The sequence below is a fragment of the Apis laboriosa genome, unplaced genomic scaffold, assembly GCF_014066325.1.
Source record: "Apis laboriosa isolate Shangri-la unplaced genomic scaffold, ASM1406632v1 scaffold83_cov151, whole genome shotgun sequence".
Classification (NCBI taxonomy): domain Eukaryota; kingdom Metazoa; phylum Arthropoda; class Insecta; order Hymenoptera; family Apidae; genus Apis; species Apis laboriosa.
This window is the reverse complement of record NW_025224581.1, coordinates 73,178-98,327: the sequence shown is the minus strand read 5'-3', so window position 1 is coordinate 98,327 and position 25,150 is coordinate 73,178. Positions and strand designations below refer to the sequence as shown.

General features: G+C 41.8%; 1 protein-coding gene across 4 annotated transcripts in view; it reads left to right on the top strand.

Moving 5' to 3' along the window:
- Positions 1–4,791: 4,791 nt before the first annotated feature.
- Positions 4,792–25,150, top strand: part of LOC122719534 (LIM domain-binding protein 2) — an 83,556-nt gene continuing 63,197 nt past the window's right edge. For all 4 annotated transcript variants that reach the window (XM_043945446.1, XM_043945445.1, XM_043945444.1 and 1 more), the window contains exon 1: positions 4,792–7,487. In XM_043945446.1, the coding sequence (XP_043801381.1) occupies positions 6,610–7,487 (878 nt within the window). In that variant the 5' untranslated portion in view covers positions 4,792–6,609. The remainder of the gene's footprint in view (positions 7,488–25,150) is intronic.

Below are 25,150 nucleotides of genomic sequence, written 5' to 3'. Positions count from 1 at the left end.
CCTGTGTCTCCGTCCCTCCCCCGTGGCGGCAACGAAGCGAGTTCGAACCGAGGCGAGTCGAGGAACCCTCTCCGTGGAAGAGGAAGAAGGAGAACGAAGGAGAACGGTGAGCAAATGCTCTCTCCTCGTTCGCCTCCCCCCTCCCCCATTCACTCCTCTCCAGCCTCCCCTCCCCCGGTTCGTTCGGTCTTTTTCCCTCCCTTTTTCAGCTGTCTGCCCCTGTGTTTCTTCGTTTTTTCCGTTCTCTCTCCTCTCCTCTCTCTCTCTCTCTCTCTCTCTCTCCCCTCCCTCCTTCCTTGCCTGCCTCTGTCTCTCTCTTTCTCTCTCTCTTCTCTTTCTCGAGGGGTCAACGTACAGGCGCGCGGCGTGACCGAAATCACACACACGCTCGTTGCGAACCCGCTCGACTGTGACTCGCTTCTTCGTCTTTATTTGGCCTCTAATTGTTCCTTCTTGCGCGACGCCCGTCGGTCTCTGCTCGCCTGCCTGCCTGCTCGCCTGCCTGCTCGCCTGCCTGCCTGCCTGCCTGTCGACCCTCTCCGACGAACTTTCGACGAGTCACCTGAGGATTCCTCCTTGGAACCCGCTACCACTTACCTGCCCCATGAAAACTCGCCTTCCTCACTCGCGCGGCTCACCTTGCCACCACATTGCCAACGAGGAATTTTTCTAGGCTACTGGGTGACCACACTCCCGGCGAGTCTCTGTTCTACTAATTTTCCTTCCTAGTCCGCCCAATTTTTCGAGATTTATTAATCGATCGATAAGTTTCATCAATTTTTGTTATATCTTAAATTCTTCCTCTTGCGATATATATATGTATATATATGTAATGCGAATTTTTCCACCCTATTAGACGATTAGATCTATATAGAGCTATACTTAGCTTTCTCCGATGAATTTTTCAGAATTTCTCAGTGAAGGATATCGAGCGACGTTCATCCCCACGAAACTTCACTAATTATCAAATATCTCTTAAATTCTTCCGAGCGTGTGCCTCACCGTATCGTGAATTTTTCAAAATTTCGTAGAAATATCGATGTATACCCTATATCCCTTCGAAACAGCTTTCCACCTAAATCACTTAATTATCTCTTCAAATCCTGGCCTCTATCCTCTCTCTCTAACTCCTTCGCAACAGAATAAATTCGCTTAAATTGAAATTAGAGAGCGAGAGAGAGCGAGCGAGCGAGCGAGAGAAAGAGAGCAAGAGAGAGAGAGAGAGAGAGAGAGAGAGAGAGAGAGAAAAGTGGTATTCCTTCTTTTTTTTTTTCAATGAAACGCGTGCCTTCCACCTTCGAGGCCAGAGAATCCACCTCGCTAATAACCCGTTCCTCCTCGCGACAATCGGTGCACCCCTCCCCCGGGGGCAATTAGCCCCTCTTACCGGAGGATCGCGGCCGCTTCCGGTCGTGATAGTGGTTTCTGATCGGTGCAACAACCTGCCTCGTTTCACCAACGTCTCGGACAATAGGTCTGGATGGGTCTCTCCGTGGGCCCGGCTCTACCTGGTCGGAGGGAGAGTATGGTTGACGAAAAAAGGAAGGGAGAGGGAGGGAAACGGGGCCTGTGTGGTGTCGCAGCGAGCAGATTAATGGTCCCGGGGAATTCTTGGTAGTCTATACCAAGAGAGAGAGACTATCTTCCTTCTTGTTCCCTGTGTGCGTGCATGCGTGCATCCAGTGCCAGAAGGTCGTGCGTAAACCAGAAATAAGCCACCCACACGATAGGAAATTTCATTGGAAGGCCGAGCGAAGAATGTCGAATATACGTGTCCATGTAACATGTTCTGAGGTTAAGGATGGTGGTTTCGTTTTTGGCGATGGTGGAAAATATTCTTGGAAATTGATGGAGATGCACGGAAATATGGTAGATATTATAGATAGTACGATACATGTCTATCTAATGAACGTATTTAGGAGTATCAGTGATCGATGAATATTCAAGGATGTTGTTACTTTTTGGGTCGTTTTAACTTAAGAATGGAGAGAGAATTTTTTCGAAGGATATTTGTTTAATTCTTTCTGAAAAAATAGAAACTACTTAGAAGAAGAATTCTTAAAAATTAGAATTTTTTAATTGAAAATATACAACGCGTGTTTAACCTCTGTCTCTCTTGAATCATAAAATTTTCTAATCTTCTTTTTCTTTCCTCATTTTCCTATGAAAAATTACCAAGAAATCTTTGTTCTTGAAAATTTGTGCTCAAACTAAATAGTCTTGACGAACAATGAAATAAAACGAAATGGAGATTCGTTTTCTCCAAAAATTTTATTACATGTGAGGGGGAGAGGTAGACTTCAGGTAATACTCTCGATAATGGGTGAAAAGAAATGAAGGGAAACTTTGTTATTTTCCGTTAGATGTGGAGGATACCTGGAATTTCCACCGCTTTGTAAACGGTCGCCTTCGGCGACCTGCCACTCGGACAATGATACCTCTTGTCTCAAACTCTACCTGCGTGGCAAGTACCGAGTTACCTGAGTCTCTGTCCTACTCTCCTTAGGCCGCGGTTAGGGCCTCGTTATTAGCTTAGTACCGTTTCAGACCTGTTTTCACGCCGACAATATATATATCGAGTGCAGGCCCCTTCGAAAGAAATTTCCACGTGTTCTAAACACATGTGTCCAAGGGTGTTTGCTTGGCCAAAGAAGAATTTTTCGTGCCCCTAATTTTGAACGAGCTTGTTATTTTTCGTAAAAGTTTTAATCTATATATATATATATATATAAGTGTTGCATTCCAATGTAGAATAATATTTTTAGAAAAGCTTCGACATGGTGTTAAATACAATAAAGTTACAAGGAAACAGGAAAGTTAGAAGAAATTAATTATTATCTCATCGTCGAAAGTTTTGCAACTTCTCTTGAAACGAAGAAGAAGAAGAAGAAGAAGCATATATATAGTTTTAGTTAATTAATCAGTTTTTAATAATCAGTTTTAAATATTATATAATAATATTTAAAATGTAAAGTTTAAAATATCCTTGTCGTCGTATACATCGATGTAATAAGGATAAGAAATATGTATTGTAAGAGAATTGGAAATTATTCTCGTTACGTTTCATTTTCTTTACAAAATTCTGATTCTGGGTCATTTTTACCCTCTCTTCGAAACGGTGAAACGAAACTGATGGTGTCCAACGAAGATCGAGGGCAACGAAGTCAGGTTTTTTTTCTTGGTCAATATCTTTACAGAGAGTTATATATATTTTTTCGACGAGTTCATCTTCTTCGTCCATTTCGCCCGTTGCATCTTGAGAACATGAAATTTCTTTACTAGTTAAATATCCATTCGATTACTTTTTAATCTTAAATTACTTTCACAGTTTATTACATCGTTACGGTCATTTCGAAATTAGAATTTTTCCCGAAGAGAACGATCGTGGAAAGTTCACCATTTCTTTCCTCCTAGAATTTTGGATCAAACAAGTAATCCAGTAGTAATTCAAATAAGAGAATTTCCGTAGAAAATATTCCCTGTAAAAGGGGGTGTGAAAAAGGGGAGAGGGAGGGAGGGAAGAAAATAAGGTTTGTAGTATAATGCAGTGCACGAGATATGGTCGTTTTCGCACGCGCCACGCGTCAAGGTGGATAGACCATCCTTCTTCATCACGTCGTACAAATGTGTTCAACTTGACCCTGAACACGATAAATTGGACTTTTGGTCTTCTCCGATCTTTGTAGAATAAATCCTCGACTGGTTCCTTCGATCCACTGGTGATTTAGAAGGTTGAACTGCTTTTCAATAGACGATGATACGATGTTCACCAAGTTGTCCCCAATCATGTCAAATGAATATTTGCTGGACCGATCGACGTGACTTCGACGTTATCTCTTATTAGAGGATATTATTTATTTTCAGAAAACGTAGTTCAAAATAATTGAAAGAGAATATCATCAGGAATTTTTAGAAAACAATTTTTGAATATTTGTATTACTTGGAGAAAAGTTTTGAAAAAATATATATTGTATATCGTATTGTGATTAGTTTCAATTCATTGGAATTCATTTTTAATCTTTTCTTTTCTTTTTTCTCTTTTAATTATAAAATATTCTCAAAATCTTTGATCCTTTTTTTGTATTACATTTTCGCATGAAATTGTTGATATCGATACATCTGCTTTACATCTTAACACTTTTCGTTGACCCACGTAGTAGTACTCCTAATCTAACTCTTATCTCATTCTGGAAACAATTCAAAAATTTTACACACACACACACATATCTTGTTGAAAATTCTTGAGAATCTATACAGAGATATATACGATCTATAGAAGAGCGTATTTCGAATTTCCAATCGAAATATATAAGTCGAATCCCAAAATCGTCAAAACGCAGCAACAACGGTACATCGGCAAAGAAACGTGAAAGTTGTGGAAAACGTAAAAAGAAGAAGAAGAAGAAGAAGAAGAAGAAGAAAGGAGGGGGAAGAAAAAAACAAAAGGGTTCTCGAGAGCGGCAGGGGTGGCAATACGATGCAAGCAAGGCTCGGGCATGGGAAGGCAAGGTAACGCAAGGTAAGGCGAGTCCCACGTCGTGTTGCGTGGACACCGGGCATCGGGCGCTCACGTGGCTCCCCACCTTTCGATTCGTGTGCGTGAGCCTGCTCCCTTCCGACGCTCCTTTCGCCGTGGCTTCGGTTCAGCTTCTCCCACCCGAGATCCTCGCGTGGCTCTCCCCCTCCATCGGTGCCGCTCTGTCCTCGAAAGCTCGAGTGCGATTGCAGCGCCGCCACGCCTGCCGCTCCGCAGTAACGCGATTGCTCTCGTCGAGTGTAAAACCCGTTCGCGGAGAGTGCTTCGCTCGTTACTTCGTGACACGCAACGCGCGTTGTCCCGCGTTCGTGTCTCCTCCCTCTCTCTGTTCCTTCGTTTCCCTCTCTCCTGTGTCTGTTTCTTTCTCCGTCTGTTTCTTTGGTGTCGATCGGCGCGCACTGCGACTTGGAGAGTGTTCAGTGGTCGGTCTCGCGATAGTTCGGTGCTCGGTCGAACCGCGTTTTTTCTCTCTCTCTCTCTCTCTCTCTCTCTCTGTCTTTGTCTCTCTCTCACTCACTCACTCTTTCTTCTTTACCACGATTGAATCAGAATAGACGAGAGGAGCAATCGCATTCGGTTGAAAAGTTAGGAATCGAGTTTAGTATTTTTTTTTTTCGGAGTTGTTTGTGCGAAAGGAGCCGCGCGTCCCGTTGTCTGTGACTGCGAGTGGGAGCGACAGCGAGTGGACTCCGAGAGTCTCGAAAGCGTCGTCGTGACACGGACTATGCCGAAACGCGGCCATCCAATTGGGAAGCAGCGTGGTCGCGCTGGCCTGGTGTTTGGGTCGCCTAGCGGCGACTGAGTCCTGTTACGGGATGCTAAAAGTTCCCGCGGGAGTCGGTGGCGAGCGTTGGCTGAAAGAGGAGAAGAGGAAGAAGAAGAAGGCAGGAAGGATGGGCGGGAGACGAGGTGTGCTGGTCCGCGACGTAGGTGCGCATCGCGACGCCGACGACGTGACGGCCACGTGCCCCCGCGGATATCTCGTTGGCTGTTGCCACTAACTGCTCTATGCATCGTACGTAGTCGAGCGAAACGGTGACCGTGTACGGCCGTGTCGTTTTCAACGGCGTGTCGTTATTTAAAAAAAAACAAGATAGTGTGTGATTCTTAGATAGATGGAATATAGAGTGTGTCGGTGATATTGGAATATATATATATATATATATAATTTTTGCTTCGTATCAAGTGCACAAGTGACTTCGAGAAGGATCTTTCTCTTTCTTTCTCTCTTGGTGTTCATCGATACTATTCACAGGGTCGTGGAAAGAAAATCGTCAAGTTGTTGGATATTTTAGTGGGTGCGAGAACAGGTGGAACACGCGTGTTCTTCCCCGATAAATAATTGGTCGATAATTGGATAGATAATAGAATTGAATTTGCCGCCGGTGAGGGGAGAAGAGAGGACGGTGGCTCGAGTTGTCATCACGGGATGTTGATGATTCCCGCGCGAAACGAATATCGTTGTGGTATCGACTTGAAACTTGAAACGCTTGATACACGACGGTACCGTGTTCCTTCCGTCCGAACCGAAGAATTTAATACACCGGCAAAGAAGTCGACAAGTTAGTCGTGAAGTGTTGTGATTCTTTGGCCACGGTGAATTCCATTCGTAGTGATTAAACGAGGTTTCAAGTGGGAACCAGTTCGTTACTGCTACGTTAAACGAGGGAAGGGACTATTTGCCGGTAATCGGAGGCGAAAAATACGACGGAGTCGATAAACTCGACTCGGTGGTGGTGGTGGTGGTGGTGGTGTTGTTGTTGTTGTTGGTGGTGGTGATCGAAGAAGAAACCGGAGAGTAGTGTAACTAAACTAGGCGCCACGAAGGTGAAGAAGAAGAAGGGAGAAGAAAAAGGAAAGCAAAAGGAAAAAAGAGGAAGAGGAATAGTCGAGAGCCGCGTCGAATTGAAATCTTTGGAAGAGAGGAGCGATAGATCGTCGATTATCGTGGTGGAAAAGGAGGGAACGACGGAACGAAAGTCTCGGCTCGAGAAATTCCCGCGCTTGTACCCCGATCATCAGGCCGACGGGAGTTCGAGGAGAGGGTGAAGGGCGTCGTGGAGGGGGGAGTGATGCCGGTGAGGGTGGCACAGCGCCCCCCAGGTGGAATACCACTGCACGCCGGCGTGCCGGTAGCGCCCAGCAGCGTAACCGCCTCCGGTCCGTCGGGCCGGTGCCTCGGGGGCCCGGCAGCGCCCCCCGCCGGCTCGCCACCGCTGCCGCCCTCCTTGCAATCGCTCGGCGGCGGTGTGAGCAACGCGAACAGCGCCGCTGGCGCGGCCAGCAACGGGTCCAGCAACGGTAACACCGGGAACACCGGCAGCATAGTTGGGAGCAACACTGGTCAGGGGGGGATCGCGACCCAAGCCCTTGGCGGCGTCACAACGACGAGCGGCGTCACCACGAATCCCTTGCAGGCGATGGCGTCGGCGGCGGCCTCGCTAACCCAGCTCAACAACATGGCGAATGGCCCGCTGCCGCCGCTCGCGGCCACTGGGCCCACCGGCCCCCCTAGCTTGCCGCCTCCTCAGCCAGCTACCACGCCGACCCATGGGGGTCCACCGACGCCGCACGCCGGTGTCACAGGTGGGCCCCATCTCAATGGAGCATCTCCAAGCCCTCACCCCATGCCGCCCCACGGGATGATGAGCGGCTCGCCTCACGCCCCTCACCCGCATATGGGTGGAGGTGGGCCCTCGCCTCATCCTCACCACCCCGGCCCCCACATGGTCGGCTCGCCTCATCACCCCGGTCCGCATCCCATGGGCCCAGCCGCCGGTATGATGGGCCCGGCCGGTATGCAGCCCCAAGCCGCGCCCGGCATGTGCGGACCAGGACCAACCGGCCCGATGGGGCCTCACGCTCATCCTCAGGGACCCGGAGTGCCCGGACAACCGCATATGCACAACGACCCCTTTTACTGCTCTCCCTTTGGATCGCATTACTTCAGGTAAATGACGCAAACACAATCACGAGGTTTACGAATCGGTTGATCGATCGTTCGCGCGCGAGGGTGCAAAGGTCCGCTCTCTCTCTCTCTCTCTCTCTCTCTCTCTCTCTCTCTCTCTCTCTCTCTCTCTCTCTCTCTCTCTCGCACGTCTTCCACGCCTATCGTTCGTTGCGAATGGATGGAATGTTTGACAAGCCGTCAGGAAGTTTTTTCTCTCTCTCTCTCTCTCTCTTCGTGCGATCTTTGATTTTTCTCGTTGATTTGAACTTTGATTGTTTGCGTATACACGTGCAGCCTCTCTTATCTCTGCGCGAATTTCGTATTACTGTGCCGCGATTTCCGTGATTTCCGATAACTCTCGTTCTCGATATATTTCTCTCTCTCTCTCTTTTTTCTTTTTTTTCTTTTTTTAAAATCGACGACTCAAGGAAAACGCACTCGATGACGGATTCTCCGTTTACACCGAGATAATTAGGGAAGAAGCGATCAATCTCGCCTCGATTATGGCGTATCGATGGCGCGCGATATAAATAAATAATCCGTGGTTCGAATCGACTGTAACAATTTTTCGTCACGCGAAGCACAGCTCACCTGATCGACTAACAGGTTACCGCGGTGTGTGCTTTCTTTCGAAAGACGGTCACGCGAACTTGCTGAAAAAGGATGTTGTATCGCGTGGCCCGAGAAACTTCCTATTCGATAGCAAGGTTGGCTGCGATCCCGCCTATCTTGGCCTCTTTTAAATCTTTTCTCAACTCGAAACTTTCAACGCGTATCGAGAAAGAAAGAAAATAAGTTTTAAGATCCGAAATAATTAAAGTATCCATCCAGTGTCTGCATTCGAACTTTACGGCTCGATACTTCGTTTCGTGCCAATCGTTCGTCTCTCGCTGGCGTACCATCTCTCTCTCTCTCTCTCTCTCTCGAGCGTAGTAACAGTATACTCGAAGAATCCGTTATCACGGCTAGGCTAGGATCTTCCTGGTGACCGTTGCGCGGTCGAACGTATCACGAAATGTAGCCGCGTGTATAAATAGTCTTCGAGATTCGACAGGTTCATTGATCGAATGGCGAAAATTAAACGATCGATTCTCTTTGTTGACAAACGTCCCTTTCGTGTCTTTCATCTTCGAGGAACAGCGAGAATCTTCTTCCCGAGAATTTCGTATAATTCGAAATTGTGACAAGTCTAACTCTCCATGGTTTAAAACGCTAAGGAAATTAGTGGCAACGCAAGTCAAACTGGCCATTATATCGATGCCCTTCTCCCATCCAACGTTACATACTCCGTCGTTTGCACGTCGTTTCGAAAAGGCAACGCTCGAAGCCGAATCGATCGGCCAATTATCTTGGACAAACGAGCACGTCCGCGAGTCAGGTGGGCCTGGAAGCGTCTGGGACGCTGTTCTATCCGCAATTTCAGGTGGCTCGCAGGTGGGAGGTACCCTTTTGCGCAGGTGTACGCGTAGAGGAACGCGACTTCCTTTCTAAAGTCTGTGGAGAGGAGGGCCAGATAGGTGGAGGGCCTGCCAGGAACCGATAGCCGGTTGCATAGCTTCCACGGTGACGATTATCCGCCTCTTCTCCTTCGACCTTCCTTGTATCCGGTCTGGACGTCTCTATCGGCTCGACATCATCTCCCTGCTCGCTGGCCCTGTCTGGTAATCGCGAGGGTTCATTATCATACGCGTTCCACGCTGCTACATTCGCACTGCTTCGTTCAACAACCTTTTTTCCTTTCTCTTTCTTTTTTTCTTTTTCTTCCTTTTTATTGCTTCAAGATCGTCTACATTGATTCCCTTTTTGAATAAATGCGCGTGTGGGGTTCTCGATTGTCTCAAATCGTCGTATTCCCCGTATTTGTACACCACGATATCGATGATTCGAGCGAACGCGTGTTTGCTGTGTCAAAGCTGGTTTATATATTGGGATGTAAAGTTCGATTTCGAAGGATTTTTCCGTCCAAGTGTGCTGGATCTCTTTGTTAATGTTTAGTGATGTTGGAAAATTAACAAGTTATATTAAATGTAATTATGTTGAGATTTTAATAATAATGGGTAATAATTATTTAAATTAGTATATAGTTTCATACGCAATATTTTATGCATTTATTTTGTACCTGGTTCGAGAAATTACATTTTCTTTTTATCGATATACTCATCCATCTTGTTATGCTTTAATAAAAATTTCGTTTTCGGGCATAGATATTCCGTATAAATTTTCGATTATTTAAAACTATCGGCCCCCTGACGCATCTTTAAATATTTAAGTATTATAAATGATTAGAAGTAAAGTTGAAACGATAATAACGAGAATAAATCCATATATTTCGTTTCGTATTTTTATCAGAACAAAAAAAAAAAAAATCCCAAAATTCGTATTCGTATAATAATAATTTTAAAAGTTTTGAATCGATTGGATTCTCCTTCTGAACACGCCTCCCTGAAAAATATAAAATTTATAACAACAAATATCGTTGTCGTTGTTAAAGAACAATTTACATGGATTCCAATGTTAGACTCTAAGCTCTAAGTAGTTGTGCAGCGTTTAAACTTGGAGGCATGGCCACACCACCATTGGACTCCAAAGATTCCTCGCAATTCTTCCGTTCTTCGGTTTTCTTCCCCCAACCCTCCCTCCCCCCTTGACCGTATAGTAAAAGTTCGAAATAAAGGAATAGAAGTTTTACGAAGGATTTCCTCGGGCCATTTTATTCAAGTATGAAATTCTCGGTCCCTCGTGGGTATTAAAGACACAGGTCTACAGTGTTTAAGGTCTTTACGATGTCGTTTACAACGCATCGGGGAGCTGGGATTATTTGCAAGAATATTTAATTTTTCTTTTCCTTAATTTTTTTTTCCCCCCCTCTCCCTTATTAAAATAAATCGCGCGAAGAAAGGATGGGGGGGAGGAGCGTTGGAACGAGAAGAAGAAGGAACGCTTCGAACGAGCGGAGAGAAGTTCGAGCTTGATCGGAAGTCGAACGTCGTCGGTGGGCTTATCTTATCGCGGCCTCTCGGTAGGATAAGAAGGACCTTGATCGCTTCGCGACAAACTGAATCAGCACCTTGGCTGGTTAAGAGCCCCTGGTAATTTTGCAAATTTCTAAACGTTATTTCCTCTCTCCCCTTCTCTCGAAAAAGAAAAAATTTATTTCTCGTTCGAAAAATTTCAACCATTGCAGAGTTTAATTCCTTTCTTTATAACTCTCTTTCTACGATATTGCAAATCGATGAAGAAAAACTCGTTTTTCCTTCCCCCTCAGGTTGGATAGAGGAAATTGGGAAAATTAACACGGTTTTATTAGAACGATCATTACCAATTGGATTAAATAATTCAGATATATTGGAACGAATAAAGTATCCATTATCATCAATTGAACTACCTTCTAAGAAATTCTTCTTTCACAAATGCCTCCTTCTTTGCGAGAATCACGCACAATTGGCAACCACCAAACTCTCGAAAGATCTTGAGAATTGCCAGACCGTTCCAAGATCTCTCAACATTTCCTAAAATGCAAATGGTCAAATTTCTCCACGAGAAAGATCGTGCGCCTAACCTCGACCTGAGCGAACAAGTCGAAGGACAGTTTCCGTCCCAGCGATGAAACTATGGTTTCGAGGTTTTCGCGGGCGTAAATCGGTGGATGACAAAGAGGAGCAGAGGCGTGGAAAGAGGGAAGGCTCGTTCCACGAGGCGAGGCACGCGAGGAGAGTGCATAAAGCCGTGCGCAGGTAGCGTATCAAGCCGTATCGTCGGTCGGTTCCAGTTTCACGTGAAACTGTTCGTACAACCAGCCAGGTTCAAGGCGAGCCTGAAAAGGTTGGAATACGTGTATACGTGGACCCTCTTCTTATTATAATCGTCTCGATACTTTATTGAATGCAATTTTCCTCGATGAAAATGGGGGAAGACCTCCACTACTGCTAGAAACTAGCTTCGTCGATTTTGACAAATTTCAGGATATATCAAAGTATCGAAATTATCGACCCTTTATCAAAGATTATCGAATCGTGTCTTCTCAATCTTTACCTTTCCAAAATTAATAGATCGTAACGTAAAATAAAAGAAAGAGAATTATACCTCTGGGTCTCTCGACTCGATATCCGATTATTAAATCGTTTAATGCGGAGAGTTTACTACAGTCGGTTAGGAGGAGGGAATCCTGAATCGGATCCGATCTAATTCACGCTCCTCCAGGTCGTGGAGGTAAGCAGGCAGGTCGGCTATCGAATGCATCAAGCTTTTCCACGCACTCGATTAACCCCGCCGCGCTCAATCATTCACGCGGTAGCGTCTTCCGTCCCTTCCAATTACTTTCAAAGCCGAGGAGCCGGCCCCAGCAAGCAGATAAACCTAATCCCGGTTCAGGTATATACGTATACACGTATACACACGCGCCTCGAGCCTCTCTCGGACGAGTGTGCGCGCGTAAAGAGAATGGAGGAGGAGGAGGAGGAGGTGGTGGTGGTGGAACAGGAACGTAAGAAGCTGACAAGGTGACAATGAGCAAGAGGCCTTCCTGAGTCATGGCTTACCTAGGAACGTCGTCGATACAGGTGTGTCGAGGCGGGACAGGTGAAATTTGGCAAATTTTGGACCACGTCGTTTTGAACGTGATTTTTTCCTAGCTCAGTGTCTCTCAATCTTTATCGTTTCTCCGTTTCGACGTATTTCGCTCCTCCAAATGATTAATCGAGGATTTGAAAGATAACCTGGGTGTTATTTTGAATTTTGTTCTTTTTCTTTGCCTGTTTTCTAATTTATTAGTTATATTTATATTTCTAATTGTTTCTAATTGTGTCCTTTTCATTGTTTCTATAAAAATGGAAACTCCTTGATTCCAGGAATTTAAGTTCATATTGTTGACTCTTTCTTGCGTGTTGTGTGCTTAAATTGATTCTTCGTTGTTTCTGATAAAAATAAATAAATATTATACGTTTCCTCTAATTTTTAATTTTCATGTATATTAACGAAATATTAAATTTACGTATATATAAAGATGTTTTTAACGCATAAATCGACGTAACTTCTTATCTCTTTGTGAAAATAATCTATGAGATTATTTAGGATGGAAAAATCACTAGTTTAGAATGAAATATCGTAACTTGAATATTTCGTACGATAAACCTTGGAGAATTTAATTACAATATTCCCGAAAATTGAATCGATTAAAAGATTTCGAATGTAATAATAGTTAGAAGTATCTCGTCGACAGGCTGAAATCGATTATCGTCTTCGTGGATCCGAGCGATAACAATTTCATAGCTCGATAAACGGGCAATGTTATCGCCGCTTGGCTCTAAACTGGCTCAGATTCGAAGATAATCACACCCCCCTCCTCCTCCCCCTCTACTCTGCTCTGCTCTGTTTCTTGATCCAGAAATCATCCCGAATTTACCAATTCGTCACTTGAACGGAACCGTTGTCGCTTATCCACTCGAAAAGTCGCGCAGACACCTAGGCGTGTTCAGAGGTGTTAACAGCTGGTTTCGACGATAAGAATCTTCGCTGGTCTGATAAATGACGAGCGATCCGCTCGCTTCATGCCATTCGATATCTCGACCGACTCGAGTTGGTGGGCTCAATGGAAATTTCAAACAATCGATCGTGAAACGCGATAATTCAACGTGCGGGTTGGGGGGGGAGGGGAGGGAGGAGGGGAGGCAGAAACACGGCCAACTCTAAAAACTAAGGAAACGTAATGCCGGCGTTTAGCTCTCGAGCACCTGGTGCTCTTGAAAACAACGATAAAGAGAAACTTAAGCGATTCTCAAATGAAATATCACCTGGTTGGTCGCTACGACCGATTTAGAGCACCTCTTCTTTTCGCGGTTGATCCTTGCGTTTCGATACACGGATTTATTTCCGACACGGATGCAGTTTCTCTCGACTCCGAGTCTGTTCGAGAATAAATTGTGAAAAAGTTATTAAGAGGGAGCATCGTATTATCGTGATTGTTTAATAAAGTAAACTTTCCAGAGCAATATTTTTAAGAATATAAAACTCCTCGTTCGAGATTAGGATTAACATCTCGAGAGGATTGCTCTTGAAAATATTTCTCCTCGAGTCGTCGATGATGATTTGAATAACTTTCTAGAGATAATAGAATTTTCGAGAGTAAAACTATCTTTTCTGGAAACAACATTTCAGTCCAGTAATTTTTTTTTTTTTTTTTTCACGAGAAAACATATATTTTCGAGGGTAATTATAAATCGAAGCTTGCCTCTACTCTTCGCAAAGTATATTTCCTTAGAAAGTTACCTCTCGAAAATTACCTTACTCCCCTACGAAAGAAAAGAGAAAAAGAATTCTTTCAGAAAGAAAATCCGGAAAGTTTTATCATTTTATCGAACGAATTCTCACCTCTGCCAACGGTTGGCAGAAAAACGTTACGGAGGAAAATTTTCGATTTCCACGGCCGGACGCGAAAGAGGGATCGAAAGTTTACGATTATTTTAACGCGAGCTGTTGCTTCCTTGTGGATTCGGTGATTTTATTTTTACCACGGCCCGTCTATTTCAGCCGATGCGCTTCGTATCGGAGGAAGATGGAAACGGAGAAGGCAACGGATCTAGGATCTTCTCTCTTCCACACCGAGACGAGCCGCTACCGATGCCGTTCACGCGGGGAATAATGGCCGATCGGCAAATCGAAAGCTTCGGCTATAAATAATGAAATTAGCGCTGCCTGTCCAAATGCAGCACGTGACCTCGCGAATCTTGCCAAGTGTCTGTGTATTCCGTAGAGAGTCGTGGGTTCAACCGACCTACCTGCGCCGCGCACACTCACGGCCCAGTGGTTCTCAATCTCGCCCGTCCCCTTTCCCCGACGACGAGCTCGTCTTTTCACCTTTTCTTCCGAGGAATTTTAACATCGAATAGCTGAATATCAATAGGACAGCCTTCTATCCCCTCTTTGCCCCGCGGCATTCATTATATATATATATATATATATATATATATATATATTTTGATCGAGTAACTGCTGCTTCTCCTAATAATTAAACGTTCTTCGATGTAATAATTCGATGTAATTTCGAGTAACTCGTGTACTTACTCGTGTGTTTATCGTTGATTATCGGTTTTAGTAATTGTCCGCGAAATAATGGTACGTTAAGAGCGTAATCGCGTAAGGGAGGGATATATTCCTTCCAAATATTTCCTATTCCTTATGTAAAAAACTGATTTTTTAGTCGGTCATGCAACGGTGAATACAACGTTTCTTCCACTAATTTTGTTTTAATCGAACGTGTATACGTAACGAGAAGTAACAATACGTACAACAACACGTTTATCCGCGCAATCCAAATCTCTTTTCTTCGCGTGATCGTTCAATTGTCATTGAATTATTCCGGAAATCTCGACGAGTTTCCAAGGTTGTATTCTAAATACACTCCGCTTCCAATCTTTTCTCGCCCGAATAATCGTCAAGCGAATCATCATCGTTGAAATCACCTTGCAAGAAAAAAGAAAAATATTAACACGGTTCGATTATCCATCGCATCTTAGGAAGGAAGGAAGGAAGGAAGGAAGGAAGACAAAGACGTTTGTCTCTGGATCTTCATCTTTTGCGTCGTGTTTCTTACGTCACCGTAGTTGCATAATGACTCGCATCTCGGGCGCGTGGAGCGCCGTGCACAACGTCAAATCCTCCCATCCATGGTATCGATCGAAAATAGAAATTTTCGTCACGATCGATCGATCTCTGACCGTGATCGATCCACTCTCGACCGTGGTCCAATACTTTCCAACAGTGTATACAGTGTGTGTGTGTGTATATATATATATATTCCATCGATAGTGCGCCGCGCCTCCAGAGAGCGGCGCTCCTACGTTTCCTTGCTTCATTAATTCACGGATGAGGAATCGAAGGTTGGAATGAGAACCGCGAGTGATTTGCCAGTGAAGCAGTTCGTTGGCGTTGGAGTTGGCTCGGCTGATCTCTCTTCTCCTTCTCACCTTGCCTACGTTCCTCTTTTCTTCTCTCTCTTCTTCTTTTCGTCGTCGTCGTCGTCGTCGTCGTCGTCGTCATCGTCGTCGTTCTCTTCTTCCTCTTCTTCTTCTTCTTCGTCTTCTTAGACTCACTCTGCTCTCTCCGCGTTCTCAAGGCCGCCTCCTCCAAACCTCTCTCTCTCTCTCTCTCCTCCTCTTCCTTCTCCTCCTCCGTGCCTTCCTCGCTTCTCTCCTCCCCCACCGCCTCCAACTTCGCTGCCTCCTTTCCTGCCACCCTCCTCCCTGCCAGGCCGGCCAAGGCATCTCTACCCCGACTCCTTCCTCTCTTCCACTCTCCGTAAAACCCACTCTCCCCCTCTTTCTCCATGATCCCTCCGCCGAGACCAGCGCGCGTCCTCGTCCGCGAGGGAACTTAACGCGCGCGCGCCGCGGATACGCGTCCAACTTTCGAAAGGCGGCGCGCGTGCGAGAAGCGTTGATCGAACTTGCGCCGCGCCAGGAGGAAAGCGGAATCCTGGAGAAATTGGCGGCACCTTGCGAGACGCGGGAAATGTCGCTCGACCAGTTCCACGCGCGCCTCGACCCTCGAACCTGCGCGCGCCTAGCGTTTAGAGGTCCGGTTTACGATCCCTTCGACGAATTTCTTTTTTCTTTTTCTTTCTTTTTTTTTTTTTTTTTTTTTTTCCGTTTTCTGTTTTTTGCACCAGGCATTTAGACTTCCTCGGCTTTACGTTCTTTTCTTTTACTCGATCTTGAACCGCGATGGGAAAGGTTATGGTCGGTCGTTGTGAGAAAGAACGATCGTTAAGATTTTTACCGATTTCTTCGATTTTCGCAATTTTTAGATGGTAGATTTTTGGATGGACGATCTTGAAGCAACTCTTGGGGAAACTTTTTCGTTTTTTCGATTTCGTGATCGAGGGTTGGCTTTAGATTGAATTCGTTTGATGATGGAAAATAAGAGATGAAGCATAAATTTATGTTAGATGAAGCGAAACGGAGAAACTTGTTGTAACTTAAATTGTTTAGAAATGAATAGACTCGTTCAACTGACGTTTTGTACCTCTTAAGAATACATTAACGTATTTCTTGTATATATACGTTACAAAAGGAAATTTTAAAAAACCTCTGGTTCAAATCCATAAGGAAGTAGATTTTCGAGAAGGTTACTCGTATATGCTCGCTCGCTCGTGTATTTATATAAACAGTTGATAAGTGGGGTCGCATATTGACGCATTGCATCGTCATGGACGCATACGTTATAGATAGAATTTAAGGAATAGGAAAGAATAATAATGTGGAACCAGTTTGTTTTTTTTGGAGGGGGGGGGGGAGAGAGGGGGAAGGAAATTTCATCTCTGCTATAATATTTAGAGAATATAGTATTATTATTATTATTATTATTATTGTTATTTTTATTACTATCAGTATATATCTTTATGGTAAAATGTTAATAATGATAATAATATATAATTATATTGGAGACATGTCTCGATATATATACACATATATGTATCTAAGAAATAAAAAAAAAAAAAATATGTATTTATTCAACTAATATAAGTTAGAAACCGGTTTCCCTATTACTCTCGTGTATGTGTAATAAGATTGCACATTAATAGTAAATTAATGTTATCATTTTTGATTCATAAATGATAAAAAAATTCTTATTATAATAAATAAATATACTGAATTGCTGAATCAAAATCATCGCGACGATTGTATACGATAGGAATAGAAGGAAACTCGGTATAAAAAGAATTAAGAAAAAACAAAATACTTAAAAAAACTGTTGTGTAAAATACATTCGAGATCACGCCTCTATTCCATCGCTACTAAATTCTACATCGCTATAATATTCTATTATAAAATCACGGATTTCAACAAATTCTAATCTCAACAAGATTTTTCCTCTACCCGTAAAATAATTTCTGAATTTTCTTTTCCACGGAAACTAAAACCAATATAAAGCCAATTATATTTAAAAAGTTCGCGATCAAAATATATATATATATATTCCAAGATGATTAAAATCTGGCGAGGAGAATCGATGATAAAAATGTTGGAATCGAGATATAGTCCTTGTTCTCGTTTAATTCGAGGATGACAAGTTTCCCGTTTTCTTGTTCAAAGTTTCCCGCGTAACGATGATGCGATACAAGCGCGCCAACTAGCTTTGGAATATGCACGAGGGAGAGCGGGAAAGGGAGAGGAGGAAAGAGCACCTCCACTTTATTCCCCGAGGTTTTTTTTTCGAAAGACGAATCCCGCTCACCTTGAAAGGTACGTCGCGTGGCTCGTCGTCAAGCAGTTCTCGAATAAGCCCTTCGAGCCGTATGAAACTTCGAAATGCCATCTTGGAAAGTCTACCGTTCGAAATTTTAATCCTATCCGTGGAAATTGTTAGATTTTTTTCTCTCTCTCTGTCTCTCTCTCGTTCCAAGGAATGTTCTTTGGTGTCTACTTCTTTGGTCTCTTCAGAGCTGAAGATATCGTATATCAGCGTTTTTGTCTTTCGAAGATTGAATGTTTATTTTTTCTTTAAATATAAAAGTATGGTAGGAGTATGTATGTGTATTCTTTAGATTTCCTTGCAATGATTGTAAACGAGAAAATATGTAATCGATACATATTTCTTTTCGAAATGATTTATCTTAATTTGATATCCCCAATGGCGCAAGCAGTGCATTTGAGATTGAATAATGGATATCTTTTCTAAATTGTATCCTCTCTTTTGTTTGTATAATCTTTGTTGTTGAGATCTTTCCCTTTTAATCGCAACGTTTAATATTTCCTCGTTATAAATATTTACGAAAAATATTTTCAAGTCCAACTGGATTCGCATCACATTTGGTGTATTTGTATATTTGTCATCGTATTTTAAATGAAACGTGTCGAAAATTTTGGATATCGACGAAAGGAATAAAACATTGTTAAAATAATGGAATGCTTCTTCAAAGATTAATTCATTAGCGTAGTCAAATATATTTCTTTTTGAAATTCTAACACGTTCTTTCTTCGATTGTTAAAAGAAAAAAACAAATTAATTAATAAATTTGGGAAAATCGTGTGATATCCTTTGCTAGGTAAAGAATCGTTGAGAATTATCTCGATCTTGATATATACAAAGACACGTATACATGAATTTATCAATGGAGGAATATTAATTTTACGTGTTAAGTTAAATTTTTAATTTTCGAGCATGGATCAAAATTTAATATAAAAAATGTTCCATTAATGTCTCATTCTGTTTCGTCGTAAGATATGATAATCTCTTCAGAATATGACATTTATTAATGTTCGTTACATTTATTAGAATAATTTTACATAATGTAATCTTTAATTAGAATAATTTTGCATAATATTAAAAAAAAAAAAGATAAAAATATAATTTATCATTTTTGTGTATTACACATTACACACAAATATTATTATTCGACATATAGAATTTCATGCACGTAATACGCGTAATGGAAAAATTAAAAATCAATCCATCCATCCATCGCAGGTACACCAGCACACCTCGAATCTTTAAAAAATTGATTTAAAAAAGATACTTGCAATAAGAAAGGCATAAAATATATTAAAAATGATATACATTCAAACCTCCATAACTCAAATTACGAAGGTTTGATATTAAAAAAAAAATCCATAATCTTCAACAAATATTAAATTTTCATATATAACTCTATTTTCTATTTCAATTCCAACCGATAACTATCCAACGTAATGTGATGTTGTATATCCCTCGAAAAGAACTGGAATATCCTATACGAATGAATAAGAAAGATTAATGATGGTTGAAAATCGAACGAAAAAAAAAAAAAAAAAAAAAAAAAAAAAAAGAAAAAGAAAAAAGATACAACTACTTGAATATTATTCGAAATGTTAGCTCCGGATTCTTGTCAGGATGCGTGGTGGTTCGCTTAATCCGGATTTATTCGGTCTCTTTTATCCGTGGAATGATCGCGAGCAACGTAGACACGCTACTGTAACCCAGTCACGTGGTATCGAATCAGGGTGGGGACACTCGGATGCCCTTCCACGGGGTCTGTCTTCGAGTGTACGGTTTCGCGCATGGAACACGCTTTGGAACACATTTTAAGAACCAGTTTCGAGTGGTCCACGCGGCATGATTCGCTTTGTTTTGCGCCTATCGAGCATTAATCCCGCATGAGATCGCGAATAGAGCCGATTTTGGAAAACGATTCTAGAAGTTACTGTGAAATATTCAATTGTGAAGGATCTAATTAATCTGTTTTAGTCGCTTTACTCGTTGAAAGATGTAATTTTTTAAACCTTTCGGGATTATATACTGTAATTTTAAAAACTTAAAATTAAAATTACTTATAAAAAATTTATCCTTTTTACGTTCTCCAATGTAAATTTTACAAACAACAGATAGATCCTTCTTGCGGTTCGCAAGCAGTGGAATCAATCGTTTCGTATTGGAGGTTGGGTTTCTTCGTTTCTTTGGATTATTCCCTTGGATGATTAATTAATAATGGAATTTTAATAAAATTAATAAAATGAATTGTTTCACTTATTAGATATCGAATGTTTTAGATATATATTTTATATATTACACGTGCATATTTGTACACATTTGTGTACGCACAAACATCGAAAGAACGAACGTCTCGATCGCTCGTAATATTTGTTTTCTATGAAGGATCCTATTAAGCTTTTTTGAAATTGCTTTCATTCTGTGGCATGCCTCCCGATATAGGAACAAAGTAGTAAGAACAAGAACTTTCACTAGTCTGTAAAAGTCTGTAGCCGATTTCACAAGACAAATATCGCTGTTGGAATCTTTTTAAAATTCTGCTCTTGTTCGTGAATATCCTTTTTTCCTTTCTTTCTTTTTTTCATAGATTTCTTTATAGAGATAAAATTAAATTAAAATTCTAGGAAACAGGATTAAATTTCTCGTAAAGTTCTTTAAATACGACTTGCATCTATTTTAATAAAACGGTTAAACCAAGTTCCGGAAGGCACAAGATAATATGATGCAAGACACACAGATAGAACGTTGTGGAAAACTTTTTCCATAATTATCGTCAATATATCTATAAAATGTATCTTTTCGCAGTCTTAATTTAAAAGACCATAGGCGTAAAATTATTTTTATTTCTCAATCTTGTAACTGGTTGATCGTCCGCAACAAAAATCATATATATATATATCCTTATTGTAAATGCACGGCTATCATCGTAAAGAAAAATTTGAACGGATATTTAAGTCAGTCCAGCGAGGGAACAACACTGGAACGGAAAAAGAGTCTAGAATTGAGTGGCTTTCTAAATCGAGCGGCACTTCTGTCTACGCCATATGTCGAGTACCGGGGCTAAGATTTCTCCAATTCCTTGTAGAATCAGGAACGGCGTGGGCTGGGGTGGAAAAACACGGAAGGGATTCATAGGGCAACGTTGCGCGGGCGGAGGAGGATCGTCTTTGTGTCGCACTTGGTGTGGTCGGGTATGGATTCTCACGGGACGTTGCGCACACAACGTCGTCTCACGGCCAACCTCCGTAGCGATGGGTATAACACGTTTCGCGCACGATCAAATCCTTTTCCAATCTATTTTCTACTTTCATTAAAAATTGTTCCACGTTTGATTTTCTATTCGCTGCAAATTCCTTCTTTCAATTTTTTCGAATCTTTCCGTTCAACTATAAAAGCTTGAACAACAATATTACCGATTTTTATTATACCTTTCCAAAATTCCTTTCAAAATGAAAATCCATTATTCACAGGTTTTTCTTGATTGATCAAACCGGTCCACGATCACAGAATAACTCAAAAATTTCACTCAAACGGAATATTGCAAATCCTATCAGTTTCTTATATATTTTTCAAAGACGTATATGCATATTTCATTATACATACGCGTTACATTTCTCGCGCAACCTTGAAACTAATTTGTTCCAAAATTAGTTTCGAGACGAGCCATCGCTACCGCTCGCTCTCACACTAGGAAGGCCACGAACACGCCAATACATTGGGACGGGAAGAGGCACCTCTCCCGCAGGTTCCCACGTGTTTCCGACCGCAAGCCGCAGTTATAACGGCGCAGCCGCGACTCGTCGACGAAGGACGAAGCGGTAGCAACGCCACTGTTTTCCATTGCCATCCCATGGACGAGTTCGTCGTCCTGCGGTACGGTGCCAATACCTCCGTACCAGAAACGCGACTTCCTGCTCGCCACTCGCCCTTCCCTCCTGCCCACGTGGGACAAAGATGGATATCCAACTTAAGAATAAACTTACTTCAACGTGTCGCTTCGATAATTTAACGTATACAACAATTTCACGGAGAATTATACGAAGAAACTGTTAACTATATTAATAAACGTGATGGTGATGGTCGTTTGGAATAAAACATTTCCGATTTTCGTTGGATATATATATATATATATATATATATATATATATGTCGTATCACTTGCGTCATTTTTCGAGATATTTTCGATAAAAGAGATAAATGTTGATTACTTTTTTACTTTAAATGAAGTTATTAGTCAAAGCTTCGAAATCTTGCGAGAAAGACGCACGTTGTCCTCTGAAACGCCTTCCATCTTTCCTTCCACTTGTCTCTCTCTCTCTCGCCTCTTCCGCTCCTCTTATTCTCTTCCCTTTTTGTCTCCGTTTTATTGATTGCTCGTTCCATCTCGTAGCACTCTTTTTCCACTCCGATAAACTCGAAACAGCTGCTTTTTGCTCGATCGTGTCGCATTTTTTCCCTTTGTTCCGCTCTCGTGTTCCTCCACACGTTTCCCGCGTGTGTCCCTTCGCTCGCACCTTGTCGTCGCGGGATCGCGTTTTTTCATCTCTCTCTCTCTCTCTCTGTCTCTAGTCGAGAGCGGTCGAGCCGTTCTAACGCCTTGGAAATGAATCACGCGGGCTCGGATGGGCGAGTTCGCATGTACCGCGTGCCGGGCAAGGCCGCGTTTTTACGCCGCCTTGAGAAAGAGAAGGAACGCTCTGCCTCGTGCTAGAATGCTCGTTTGCTCGTTCGGGTCGTAACCTGCAGAGTCGAAATCGGATGGAAGAATAGACGAGCGTCGATCCTGCTTTTCGTTATTATCGCAAGAGAGATATTGTAGTTTTTTCTTCATTAATGCGGTTCAAAGGTATAATAATAAAGGATTGTCATCATTTTTGGAATAATTCTGTGATGTTTCCTATTCTGCATTTGTCAAGCCTTCCTCGATCAATACTTTTATAGGTAATTTTTTTTACAAGAATTTTATTAAGACGGTGTCGTTAAGCAAGTGTAACATGTGTTTTCTTGGATATTTAGAATTTAAATAAAAATATTCCATATTAATATTCTATTAAATTCTATTATATTTTACATACATCGAATCGTGTACGAAACTGGCAACGATAGTAATTGGAGAGATGGATACTTCGGGTGCCCAAGGGAACCAAGAATGGCGAGACACTCGGCTAACCCAGTTCCGTATTTGGTTTCGCGATCAGGCCACCATTTCCTGCGCATTTTCTGTAGCGAAAAACAAGCGGTTACGTTTATCTGACAGCAATTGAGTTCTCAATCCCGAGATACGTGTCTTGCGTGGATATACGCTCTACACATTATTTTTTTTAGAGGCAATTTTTCTTGGCATCGTTGATTTTATTATATTTCTTCTTTCTTTTCTTAAATAGTAACTCGATGTATCAGCAATTGTAGAGAAGGAAGAAAATTCGTATCGTTTCTTTTTCTTTTTTTGCCAAGCTTTGAATTACAAGAAGGAAGTTTTTACAAATTATTTTAAATCAATAATTAAATTTTTCTGGTAAACGTAAAAAATATTCTACATTATTATCAGCTCACGTTGTACGTATTAAAAATTTATCAATTGAAAGTTATTTTTATTTCGTAGTTTCCTTGAAGATATTTTTGTTTTTTTTAAATCCTTATTTATCGACCACTACAAAATAGTCAGATAACCAACGGCGGCACAATATTATTTATCGAAACATTATAGAAACGCGTTGATACGCGTATATTCTTAAAATAGCCCTCTGATAATTTTTCATTTTCTGATTTAAAAAATTGGCAAACTTGCGAAAACGACGAATTTGAAACCTCGCATTTTGGAGAGTAGAAATTTGAGCATCGACAACTTTTACTTTTGAAAGTTCCTCGCCCATCAACGCGATCGAAAGTCAAGATACTTTCAACGCTAGGCGATCGTTTCTCTCCTTTTCAGCCACAGATTTCTATGTGCTTCTCTTTAATGATCCTAAAATAAAAATCATATTTCTGCTTTCGAAAATGCTTTTCGAAGAAAAAATTCGAATCGACTGGTAGATTCGATGACGCTATATTCAGCCCGTATATAACCGTGTTAATAGAATCATATTTTACATTGCTTTCGTGCAATCACCAGATACAATCACATCACTCTAACCATTTATCTCTTTTCTGTATGTATATGAAATTTAATTTTCTTCCACACGTCCCATTTTCATTCCAAAATTCATCACCGTTCTTCTGTCAGACATTTCTTTCCCCTCGAAATATTTCTCCCGAATTCAGTGAATTTAAATAAAAATTGCAGCAAGTTTTCAACAACAACCTGTGGATCTCTGATATATCAACTTTTCATCGTTTTCATCCACCGATGTGTCCAACGAAGTTTCCATGGGACGACATCATTAATCCTCCCTTCGTTTCCCCGTAATTCCCGATATTTGGAAAAGTGAACGTGGCGATCGGATTTCACGCTAAGATCGGAAACTCGATCGAGTGACAAGCCGAGCGAAAGCAAGCGTGTAACCAGGAAGTCACGCGTGTACCTGGCGTGCGTGCAGCCAACGTGAAATGACATAACCTTTTGTCAACCGATTAACCCGGCCTCCCCGCGACACGATAGCGTTCATTACACGGAAAACCACGTGGCCTGCGCCACGAGGAGTGAAAGCTGCGCTCTTTCCTCGCCTTTTCCATCGTATTCGCCCACGCGATTTGAACAATTTAAACAAATCATCGTTTAAATTCTGTGGAGGATCGATGTCACGTCATCACGCGTTTCTCGAAATAATTCTTTCGAGAAGTTATAGGAGGAGGAGGAGGAGGGATTGTCAGTTTTCTGTCAATGATTTCAATGTTGAAATATTTTTTATCGGCTCGAGGGATTTTTTTCTTTGATTTTTCGAAAAATTAAGAATATATTTACCGCTTTGATTGATGATGTCACTTTTTCCATTTTCGCAATATATATGAAACATATACTCTTATAAAACATATACTTGACGTATATGTTACGTCCAATCAAATATAGATAAGATATGATAGAGAATTCGGATAACTGAAAAAAAAAAAAAAAAAAAATTCACGAAAGTCGAGTATTTTCCACGACTTAACCCGACCAAAACAATATATATCTTTAATTCTATTTTCTATTCTCTACGTCCTCGAGTTAATGAAATACATCCACCGATTGTAGCTTACCGAGTGAACGAGTGTTCGGGGGAGGGGAGGAAAAAAAAAAAAAGGAAAAAGATTAAATTAAAATAGGAAAAAAAAAAAAAAAGTGCACGTGGAACACCTTGCTATCAATCATCGGCGGAAGTGGACGCGGTGTCGATCAGTTTTTATCGTTGACACTCGTGTCAATATCTCTGCGAACCGGTTGAAAAATAAAATATCTGCGGGAACGAATGCGAAACAAAAAAAAAAAAAAAAAAAAAAAAAAA